This window comes from Channa argus, chromosome 3 (assembly GCF_033026475.1).
Source record: "Channa argus isolate prfri chromosome 3, Channa argus male v1.0, whole genome shotgun sequence".
In the NCBI taxonomy this organism is placed as follows: Eukaryota; Metazoa; Chordata; class Actinopteri; order Anabantiformes; family Channidae; genus Channa; species Channa argus.
In genome coordinates this window covers 12,940,385-12,953,056 of record NC_090199.1, presented here as the reverse complement: position 1 = coordinate 12,953,056, position 12,672 = coordinate 12,940,385, and the positions used below count along the sequence as shown (strand labels likewise).

Here is a 12,672-nt window from a genome sequence, read left to right as displayed (position 1 = left end):
TTCTCTAACTGTCAGTCCCAAAATATCTCTGTGACTCTCCTGGGAGATATGGGCGACCCTGCTGATGCCGTGACAAAGAGATGGAAAGTCAGGTTGTGAAGCTGTGTTCTTGGTTGGATGCCATCTCTGGTCTTTCCCAGAGAGTGTACAAAGGTGCCAACACGGTGTGACTGCATACTTATACTTGTCGTGTTGATTATTCACAGGCCTTCAACATGAGCATGAGCACAGAGACATAAGACTGCCTGATGTTTAAATGCAAGAGAAAAATTCTAAATTCAGGCAGAATTCCAGGTCAATCACAGGTCAAAGGGACTAATTATTTAGAAATCGGTCTGTTTTTATGCCCTAAAACTATTTCAAGCATGTTTCAAAACTTACAAAAATTAGGTTACTTAACATTATTTACTGTACTCTATGAAACGTAAAGTGAGTGAGACAAAGACACTGACAATGTCTTTGCACTTGGTGACAGTGATCTGAAGAGATTGTTTTGGGTTTTTTTTACACATAACATCACTCAAATAATAACCAAGAAGGAAACTGCACATGCCTTTCAGGCAGATTTGTACCAAATTTTATCAGATTCAAAATCATGTTGAAACCTTAAGCGAGAGCAAGAACTGGTTTCCATGGCAGCGCATGCATTTGTGCAATCCGAAACAGGTTGCCTTTTTTTTTTTCAAGTAGTGTTGGATTATAATTTGACTAAGTGACATTTTTTAAGAGCAGAAAATGTCTGCTTTTACCCTTTTTCTTGCATTGTGCAATTAGGGAAAGCAGAGGGGAAAACGTGCCACTGTCAGTGGAATCTGCACTGAGCCTGGAGACAAAGAGCTGGTCTCCAGTTTCCAGGCAAGAGGCAGCTTTTTATGTGCGTACACTCAGGTCAGGATGTAGTCTGCTGCAGAGCTTTAGTATGTCCACTGTGGCTAAATCCTAAACAGACAGGGATAAAGTCTGCTGTGTCACCTTCCAAACCTTAGTCCTTCCTAATCCTGTGGTAGGTGAGCATCACTTGATTACAGGACAAATACAGAAGATGCATAAACAATATGGTCGAATATACGCAGACATGCCTGGCCACATTAGGTCTGTTTTTAAGGGGTTTCACTAAGACTTTTAGTTTATATATGAGTTTATATAGGAGTAGCTACAGTATATGGCTGCAGTGCGGGAATCAGAGGTGTGACTGGAGTGAGTGTAGAAAATATCACTGGCCATAAATAATGATAGATTAACTGCAGCAGTATGATTAAAGGCTGCTGTTGTCTTTTTTGTGTGTGTATTTGGATGTGAAAATATTTTCTTTCAGTGGCAATTTTCAGAGGTGTAAACACAAATATAAGGCTAGAACTGAGTTTATTTGCAAAAATTTTCCATGCATCCGCTGCACTTGCCATTGGAGAACATTCTCCTTATTTTATGATTCATCTTCTCCGTCAGCAGTTGTGGTTTCTTGAAAGTTGCTCTTAAAGGTTGCTCGTCTGCCTCAATGTAAATAGGAGTAAGTTATTTGATAAATGTGTCTTAATCTTTATTTGTAGTGAAGCAACTTTGTATATACATAGAATCTAGAGCCACAGGCCATGACTTTAGAGATGAGAGGGACACTTCATCGCTTTTTTTCAGAAAACCTGTTCACAAAAGTGGAGGCTACAGTTACAGTGGCAGATTTATTTCCACGGTTAAAGAAGGACATCTTTAGCAATCACATACGTCTGTAATGCGTATGTGTCAACATATTTATTTATTAAATTCAACCATTAAAACAAGAATTAATTGTATAAATGTATTTGCAGTTGGACATTAAACAAACTTGAAATTTATTGAACTAAATGGGAGAATGAAGTCCAGTAAAAGTGATAAACCACTGGATCAGAGACACACAGGATTTGAGTATAAACTAAATCTAAATGCAAAAAAAAAAATGTTATATCCCATGTACAATATTTTAAGCACCCATTGCATATCCTACCCTGTCACTACAAGTTCTTTGCATTTCACTATATAAAAACATCTCTGAAGGTTTAATTAAAAGTGTACTGATACAGTTAATGACATGGTAATGACTGCCTGATTGCTGGCACATGAGGCACAACAAATGAGATAAATGACTTAAAACGCATCAAGCACATGTTCACACTTGCATACACACACTCTTGTGATCCTCTGTTCCACTAACAAACCCAGATCTTGTAGATTTAATTTAATTCTTAGCTGAAATTAAACTCATTGCCAGTAAAGGCGTCTGCCTCCAAGTTCTTTCTCCAGTCATCTGGAAATTCTCATCTTGTCTCAGCAGTTAGATTTTGAAATGATTCTAGTTTATTGAACTTCACCTGCTGATGTATGAGAAAAAATGTGGCCCTTGAAAAGTGTTAGTTCCCCTTTGGCTTTTTAAAGAACAGCAGACTTGTTGTCGTCAGCATCTTGAAGTCTATTACTGATTTGACCTAAGGTTTACAGTACACAGACATTAGTCAATGTCATCAATGCTTATGCACTATTCAAATGAAAAAGCCACTCTGTCAACATTGTAATACTGTAAGTAGCACTCAGACAAGTTTTGAAGTAGCGCAATTATAATAAAAATAAAAATGGTAACTAATAAAAAAGCAGAGGTATTACATAAATTTGAGTTCTTGTCATATGCCAGTTGTTTAATTTATTATGACAATTGAAATTATCTCATAAAGCATGGTACATCAGAAGTAAGAAAAGGGTCAATGAGTTATACTTAAATAATGAGTATTTGCATAAGTGCAAAAGTTTGCATCCCCCCCTTGTTAAATTAATAAAAATGTTACTTAATTTCAGATAAGGAAACATTTTAAATAATTATAAACTGAGGGGGTACTAACTTTTGCATATAAGTAACTGTTGGAATCACGACATCCTGAATTTCTAAAGGGACTGATTCTTATGCAGTTGTGATCACAATCAATTTAGTATGTAATAGATATGCCATTTTAATCTGTATGGCTGACAAAATACAAAATGTTTATATAAAACTAAAAGCCTAAAATTCAGAATTAACAAATCTAGATTTTTTTAAAACATACATTATATCCAGTACATTAGGATATACTCACTTGGCGTCCATTGCCCTTAGAGGCCTGGAGGCTGCAGCGTCCCAGGCTCCCGTTGGGTGTGGTGCCACAGCTGCTGATGATCTGCAGCTGTTTTTCGGCACGATCGGCTCTGTCCAACAGCTCCTCAATAAACTGCTGCAGTCGCACCTTGGCATTGGCTTCTCGCGCCGCCGTCTCCTGAAGGAACTGGTCGATCTGGGCGACTTCTCTGTGGGTAGAGATGGAAACGACGTTTTCATTACTGAAAGATTCTTAGAAGTGCAGTCTTATCTGCCACTACAAATCTGCTGAACCAAACTTATAGCAAACACTTACATGCTCATCTTATATGATTGTGTATTAAATGATCTTAATGTGACTGCAGGAAACACTCTTCACCACATTTTTTCAAATGGTTTTTATATTGTGTATACCATACACTGACACAGATAAATGCATAATAACAAAAACAAACAGAAAGAGAGAAACTAAATAATACGGAGGGTGAGAGAAAGCAGTTAGATATTTATGCAAAGTCCCAGAAGGGCCAAGTTCCCGCCCTTTTAACTGACAGTGTGTTACCCAGATACAGTCAAATAAACCAAGAATTCAAAATGCATTTGTAGTTGTCTGCAGCCTCCTCGGCAAATGTCTCCAGCATTTGAGCAGTGATTCTCTCCGTGTCATCTGATCAAAACAATGTAGGACTGAAATATCTGCTGATAAATAGTCTGGTGATAAACAAATTCCTGTGTTCAAATGTAATTAGTCCAATATATTAATTAGAAATTGTATATAATGAGCAGGCCCTGCAATGACATTGACTTGGTGTACGTCAAATTAAAAGGAGAAACTACCCTCAAAAAATTTTCTCCATAAAAAATGTTATGACTGTTGCTTCAAGGAAAAAACACAGGCATTGTGAACCAAACAACGTCACAACAAAGAGTCCCAGTCAATTGCAACTGATTGATGCCACCTCTGCCCACTTAGAGTTCTCTTTAAATCCTGCATAAACTGATTAAAGAAAGTCCAATACTCACCCTAATTATTACCAAGGGGAATATTCACAAGCTAAGGTCCAACTGTGTCTCTTTAGCATTCAGTGCTAAGTAAGTAGTATACATTGGGTTTTCAGAGCGTTTTCTCTCAGGTAAGGGGCTTGTTGCAACTGAAAATTATCCAGCAATGACGGTTAACCTAAACAGTATTTGCTTCGTCTGACCAACAGCCCAAATCCAAACCATATTTATTATACATTTTAAAAAAAGGAAGAGTTTGGAAATCACTGATACTACACTGATACTACTTTGCAAATAATCTGGATTAGTGTACAACAAACTTGCATCCTTATCTAATATACACTATATTGCCAAAAGTATTCGCTCACCCATCCAAATAAATAAATTCAGGTGCACAAAGCAAGGTCCATAAAGACATGGATGAGTGGGTTTGGTGAGGAAGAAATTGACTGACCTGCACAGAGTCCTGACCTCAACCCGATAGAACACCTTTGGGATGAATTAGAGTGAAGACTGCAAGCACTGTGTATTATGTATTTCATAAACACACTCCTAAACTTCGTGGAAAGCCTTCCAAGAAGAGTTGAAGCTGTTTTAGCTGCAAAGGGTGGGCCAACGTCATAATAAACCCTATGGATTAAGAATGGGATGTCACTAAAGTTCATATGGGTCTAAAGGCAGGTGAGCGAATACTTTTGGCAATATAGTGTATGTTACATTACAGTGTACCACAGGGAAAAGAAGGCAAAACCAAGCAAATGTTGCACATTTTTAGTTGATACAAACTAGGTCAACTGTTGGTTTATAGTTTTAGTATATCACATCCTGATTTTATATCTGCATATCTTGCCACTACGTGATCCATGACCCCCCTAAGTGCATGGCCTTCCTTTTTTTAGTGGCTATATTTTTACAATTCATAGAAACTGCAGACATCCTCCAGGCCTCTTAACGAGGCAATTCAGAGATCTGACCTTGACAAAGCCAGACGAACCATTAAAAGGTTCAGATCATTACTGCAGACAGGAAATTGCGACATAAAATCGATGTTCCTCCACTTTAAATTGGTTTGTATTAGGCTTTTTCTTCCTTCAAACATTTTTAGCATCGCGAAATAAACCAAGCTGCTCATCTCCAGTCTGATGTGAACTCTACACATAGTATGACAGAGACAGACTGAAGATGCATTAAAACGTTTACCACATCTGAATCCAAAATAATGTTTTTAATGGTACCAACACTCACCAGAACTGTCTTGAAATGGGGACATTCTGTGATAAAAATAGTGCGGCATTGGCCATAGTTAACTATCTCATCTTCAGACATTAGAACACTCTATGACTTCAAAATGAGTGTAACTGTAGAGGAGACATGAAGACAAACATGCTACCACAAATGTGTGCGAATCAGTAAATTAAATGTAAGTGGCCTGTTCTATGATCAACACTAATTTCTCAGTCAAATAATGCTCATATCATGATTCCATCTACATTGGGATCATTGAGTCATATAAAATGGCATGGGAAGTCATAGAAAAGACTGTCTGGACTGCTAGTGATGACACTTTTCATTGTGGAAAAGAACTTGTCTGCGTGTGTTTGAGACAAACTGTCTGAGCTCCAGGCTCTTCCCATTCATCTCATTCTCACCAAGCTGTAAACTCTCTTCTCTGCTGCTGGAAAACAAACAGAAAAAACATCCAGCAAGCACATCATACAGATTTTATCAACAAGGATCTCTCATAAACTCTGAAAAATGTAATACAAGAACAAGAGGTGGCAGGTTGTGGTTTCAGTGACACAAGGGTACAAACTGGGCATCATCAGTCATATTAAAGCTAAAACAAACTTCCAGAGGACATAAGTCTCATTCTTAACTTTGGCTACCTTTAAATTCAGATTTCAAATATCCTCCAGTTCCTTTGATTTAACATTAAAGCAGCATTTGTTGTGTCTTTTGTCCATGTGCATATCTCATCTGTATACAGTACACAGCAAAACATTAGCATCAATTTGAAGTTGTGCCCCTGGCCACAAGATGAAGCCCAATATTCATGGTCTTTTTTAACCTCTGTTTTGGTCTCCACCAACTAAACTAGGGGCAATATCTGGCTTCTTAGCTGCTAGTATTAAGTAATTATTCAGGATTCCCTATTCTTCTGTGTGCAGTTTGGTGCTGCAACATATAGTCAGTCAATGAGAGCTTTGCTGAAAATAACTGCCCGTTACATCTGGAAAAACGTAACAGGACACCTGCAGAGTAGTTTGTGAGTTCTTTACTTTGATGATGACCAATTAGTGCAGCTTTAAGCATTATAATCTATGGTGTATTATCTAAAACCTGTTTTTGCCTGATTCATTTAAAATAGTTACAGCCATTAAATATCTGTTTCAGTGTTATTTTATGTTTATTGTTAGGTCAGTATGTAACACACTTGGACTTGACTTTGTATGAAATTAGGATTATCTGGTTTTTGTCATATATAAATACAATATTATATACAGTATATTACAATATATAGCATACTTACATACTAAATTCAATTTTCAATTCAACTTTATTTATATAGCGCCAATTCACAACAAAGTCATCTCAGGGCAAAAATCTGACACATGAATAAGGATTCAAAATTCAAAACTCCAAACACAATGTTTAGCCAGTGTTTAGTGACCTGCTATAATGACAAGGCAGTTGCTGAATGTACAAGTAGAATAATAATGATAAATAAAATGAATTACAAAACTCCTTTTACAGATTCTATCACTTATTCATCCTACTGTACATTATGCATCTTATTTTTATGCACAATTAATAGATTGAAGTATCATTTATTTTGATTTAATAATTAGAGCTGCACCAAATTTGATGTGTGGTTAAGGAGCCTGAAGCGAAAGTTGTGCTCTCATTATTAAAAGGCAATAAACAGGGAATGCAACTGTTTGGCTCAGTTTGCATGTAGGGAAGAAATGCACAGATGCAGCCGACAGCCTGGATGTCTAACCACTCAACTGAAGGAACCTCACTAAGACTGGAAATCCTCACTGAGAAGGAGGGGGAAAAGAGAGAAGAGGCAAAATAATGTTTTCACCTGATTCAGGGAGACATGCAAAGAGAAAACGGTTAGAAATAAAGTGAAGTGAAGAAACAGAGGATTGAAGCAAACTCACCAGGGGAGGAAATGGACACGAAGACTGGAAAAAAAAATGCTGCAGAGGATAAAGCAGCAGACAGAAAACACAAATCCGCAGTCATGTGGAAGCTGAAAGCACAGGAGATTTGACAGGGGAGGAGAGAAATGGGATGTGGCTACTTCCTGTTGTCAATTGTAATTTCAACACACACACAAACCAACACACACACTTACCTCACTGTTTCAGCGTGACTCACTCCAACACTTCAAAAATAAAGCCTTAAGGTGACAAACATAGTGTGTTTATCCGGATGCCAGGGAAGCTGAAAGGCAAGCCACCATCTTTTCTGGGTGATGAATACGTAGGTTGTTAGTCTGGGGCATGATTCAGAGAAAAAGACTTGGAGGAGATTCCGCACTGGATCAACAACAATCCATGTTTGTGGGCGAGAGAAAACCTCTTATTTGTGACCCTCGTGTTCACAGTTTGCCGAAGGTGTACATCACACACCCACTGGCACACAAATGCAGATACAGACTTTATAACACACACACACCTCATCTCACTAATTATAATTAGATTCAAATAGGTGTACGGAGCCTGTAACAGCTTTAAACTTATAAGAATAGTTCAACACTATATATTTTGGATTACTATTATGTAATTACTGACCCACACGCTCAATAAGCTGGCAAACATGTGCATTGTATTGCAGTGAACATGTTTGTACTAAAGTCTTTAGCCATTAATCCCCTGCAGATGTAAAATCTTAAAGTCAAACTCAAATATACCTTTACCTTTCCTTTCAGCTGGACAGTCCTTTGTAATCTTACTGTACACTCAAGTTGATCATAAAATATTCATTGAATGCATGAAAACTGCACAAACCTTACTATTAAGACCACACAATTTTACAGTTATCAAATTAATTTGCGTTAAACTAACCAATAACATCCAAACTACTTTAGTCTTTTACTGTGACAAATTAAACTTTACTAGACTTTTACAGTCCACTTTTCATGAATAGTGACAGGAATTTTTTTCTTGGCTGGGCACAAGTGTCTGGTATGTCAACACTGCAGACATGGGTATTGGCATCCAGTAAACTGTAGTCCAGCCAATAAATAACAAGAACCTAAAGTACATAAATAGAGTACATTAAAGAAAGCAAAGGGATTAAATCTATCATTCTTTACATATTTTATTGATTTTTCTTAAATCTTGTGTATGTTATAAGTCTGCTATAAATCCAGTACTTAGGATAAGGTACAGTCAAACCTAAAACCACATCATGCCAATGATTTTTCTTCTTGCTTTCATTAAACCACACAGACATTTGCTGCTGCTCTTATTAAAGATCTCAAGAGTGTCAAGATAGGTCCACTTAAGGCCTGCAGTTGGTTGTTTATTAAATAAAAGATTGCACTTGAAAGCCTAAATAAATGCCTGATGTGTCCTTAGGATCTGCTGCAAGGCTCTGTTTAAATGTTAATTACAATCACTGGTCAGCCTTCTTTCACAGTTGTCATTATCTGACCAATAATTCAAAATTATGCCTCATTAATATTAAAGAGCAGAGATGACTGACTGAAAGGCCTGCTAGAGGAAGAAGACGATGTATGAATAAGTGCTTCCTCTAAACAAAAGGCAGCTGCTTGTGTGGTGTTTTGTTTTGACACCTGGGTCAAATTCTATTTTTCTTTTTCCAGCACTCCACACTGTGTCACCATGTCATAATGATGCAAATCCGTATGCATTACACAAAAACAAAGATAAAGGCATTATAAGTAACTGTCTAGAGAGTATGGTGACATGAGAGGAGACGTGACATGAAAGGGTTTGGGAGAAAGGGGATGATGAAAGAGACCCAGGATAAAATGTACTGTTTTCAAAGCCCCTCTGTTTTAAAAAAAAAAAGCTTGACCGGTTTCCCAAGAACTCGCTAATTCAAATCTTGGCTCTAATCAATCAGATCAAAGTACATATTTCACTCCTCTCACAAAATGCCAGAGTCAACCTGAGATAAAACAGCCAAGGGATGAGTATTTCAACATCCATCCATCCATTATCTGTAACCGCCTATCCAGTGTGGGGTGGCAGGAGGGCTGGAGCCTATCCCAGCTGTCACCGGTTGAGAGGTGGGATAAGTCACCAGTCTATCTCAGGGCCAACAGAGAGAGCAATTTAGAGCCATCAATTAACCTAACATGCAAGTTTTTGGACTGTGGGAGGAAACCTACACAAGCGCAGGGAGAACACGCAAGCTCCACACAGAAGCTCCACAGTCAGCTGGGGACATGAGCCCGCAACCTTCTAGCTGTGAGGCAACAACTCGCACCTTCATAACTTCCCAAAAGACTCCGTAATGTGGCTTGTCTAATCAACGGTCCAAAACTGATATAAAAAGATATATAAAGAAAAACACTAAGAAATAAACTTGAACCTTTTGCACTTTTACCTGAAAATGCTCAGTTGTAACTTGCAGATTCGTTTCCTGGTTATTGATTCAATAACCAAGCACATAAACAGTCTTCATACAGTAAGAGTTTGCATCTGAAGAACAGCATCACATTCATGCATACTGGGATCTTATATCACTATAATCAAAGGCCTCCTGATTAACAGTCTAATATGCAGCGGTTACTTCAACCTTCCAACTATCTCGACAAAGAGAAAGAATTGAGACGTGCCCTGTGAGTGTGTGTTTGCAACATTCTATTTCCCTTTTCCTTCGTGTTCAAAGCGTTTGATCAAGCCTCAAGGACACAAAGATCCGTTTCTTCATCTAATGACAGACACGAACAGCCATCAGCTCTTAAATCCTTCTCTAACTGAGGGTTAACATTCGCTAGACCCAGTTTGGGTTATCTTCTTTAATGCGCAGAACCCTTTGGGCTTACATGCCACTTGATATCACAAATCTGAATGCAGTGTCTAGGTACATACATGTAAGACTTCATTACATCTCTGTAATCTGTCTAACTGCAGACATCCGCAGCAATCAGAACATCAAAATGTGATTGTTTCAAGACATAAGCACATCAATATTTTGCTGTCATGCAGACGGATTACAGGCTGACACAACATGGGTTCCAGACATTTGATATACACTGCACATTTATAACATTTATGAAAAACACAGACACCAGAATATTTAAATTTTTATGGCAGGTGTCAAAGTCCTAACCATCCACATTCTCAGACAGTCTGCAGATCACATTCACTCTCTGAATTCCTTTCATTAGAAAGCCTCCACAAGTCTTGTCATCCTAATACTGCATGCTCCTCTCTCTCAGACATTGACCTTAATGAGGCAAGTTCTTTTCTGCCCTGACAGCTTCACTTTGCATTCAAGATTGCTGCTCAGTGGGAAAAAAAGCTTTTTCTCCCCAAGGGAGACAGAGCAATCGCAAATTGCAAGACTCCCCCGTGCTATGTGGTGTGTTCAGAGCCTCAAGCTTTCTTATGCTGTGCAGGGCACTCTTACTTTATCATAGCTGGTTCAAAATCAGCCTCAGGGTTTAAGTCTACCACACTGACTGTTTGTGTGCCTGCATGTTCTACTGAATGTGATACAAAACAAGCATTTTCTGTACTGCTCTTCCACCTTTTTGTGTGGGGACACAATCACAAACATGTGCACTATCGCTAACGTTAACTCTGTTGTCTCTGTTTGGACACAATTTGAGACCCACAGACTCAATAAGCTGCATCACTCACAGCAATGACACCAACCTTGGGAAGCAGATTGGCTATTGACCACGACATGACCACTTCACACTGAATACAGGTTCTTTGTCATAAAATCGACAATTTCCACGGCCGGTTACATTCAGTCATGGCAGGCAACCTGTTTGCATAGAAATGACTTTCACACAGTGGGGTATAGAGATTTTAAATTAGGAGGAAAAGGCAACATTAGATGAGCCTAAGAAGTTGAATTCAGTAATCTGATTATGCGGATTGTACACAATAATTTAGATAATCCAATCCAATTTAACAATGCTCAAAAGTACAGCCACAAAAATGTTGACATAATGTCAACAAAAACGCAAGATAAAAAGCTTCACAATTACGTTTGATTGTCAATTTTCTCAATTTGGTTTGGTCTTATACCAAAAAATAGCTATCACAATTACCAACTAGATATGCTCAAAACACTGCAAACAGCAACGGTCTTCAGTTTACTATCACATAAAATTAGGGAGCATCAAATTTTTACAACTGAGAAGGTAGGAGTAGACATTTTCATTGAAAGAATTTCAATCCATAAATTAACTAACCGTTTTAGCTTGAACTTGTTTCCGAGCTGTAGTTTGGAATCGAAATATTGCACACATCTAAATGATACTGTATCAACCCACTATGCAAATCATACACACCTTCCCCATGAGAAGTGGGATAATGAAGTATTAAACGAACAGCAGCAGATGATCTGGCTACTACTGTAGCAGACACTGGAGCTCTGAGTGAGGGCAGCCATCACTTCATGTGTATGAAATGATCACAAATTGAATAGCAACAATAAAAGCTGAAGGCAAGAAAAAAGTTAATTACAAATATCTCTTTCAAATTATCCACTGGAAAAATAACCAAGATCATTGGCTTATTCGCAACTGTGGTTATTTTATATAAAGCAAATAAACTGGGCTGGAGTTCATCAAGCAAGCATCAGTGGTTGGAAAGACTACGACAATGTTTGACATATTTCCATGACAAATACAAAATTAGGCTTATTTGTAATTTGAGTGCATCTGTAACACGCTGAAATGAGGGAGATAACCGTCCCACTATTTTTCATTTCTCCTCAGGCTCTAGTTTCTGCTGATGACAGCTGCTCTTGTTAATTCCAGCTGCGATTAAACCACTTAACAGCCATGCTTGAGGGACTCTGTTATTCATTCAGTGTTGACTACTACAGTGTAGTGTGATTATATCATTGTGTATTCTCGGGCTATTACTGTATACAGTAAGCATGCAATGTGTTTGTCTATGAGTGTATGTCAATGAATTTTGCTGAAAACTAAAAGTGAATTGCACAGAACTGAACAGAAGACACTGTCCACGTTTATTATAGAGGCTCATATTTATATGCGTGAGACTGCTACTAGAAAAAAAACGTGTTTGTTTTAGTATTTAACACAACGGATGCATTTCTCCTTGAAAGGTTTTCACATACTTCCCACTGTCATTGGGGAAAATCAAAGATAAAAAAAACTGCTGATTGTATAAGGTTGTTAGGCAGACATTTGAGCCAATAAGCTACTCTGTGTCTGTTCACTGCTGCTTAGTCATCAACACTGCTGAACATTCACCGACTGTGATGCTCTTTTTCCACCTCAGACCTACTTTGTATTTCAGTGTCTGAATGAGCTCAGTGTTTGCCTGCCAGTTTAGCCTTAAGTGTGAGAGTGTGTGTCTTTGTGTGTGAGAGGGAGTGAAAGA

General features: G+C 38.1%; 1 protein-coding gene across 1 annotated transcript in view; it reads right to left on the bottom strand.

The window, feature by feature from the left end:
- fbxo41 (F-box protein 41) overlaps positions 1-12,672 on the bottom strand; it is a 40,090-nt gene that overhangs the window by 13,598 nt on the left and 13,820 nt on the right. The window contains exon 4 of the mRNA XM_067497098.1: positions 3,096-3,303. Coding sequence (XP_067353199.1) covers positions 3,096-3,303 — 208 coding nt within the window. The remainder of the gene's footprint in view (positions 1-3,095; positions 3,304-12,672) is intronic.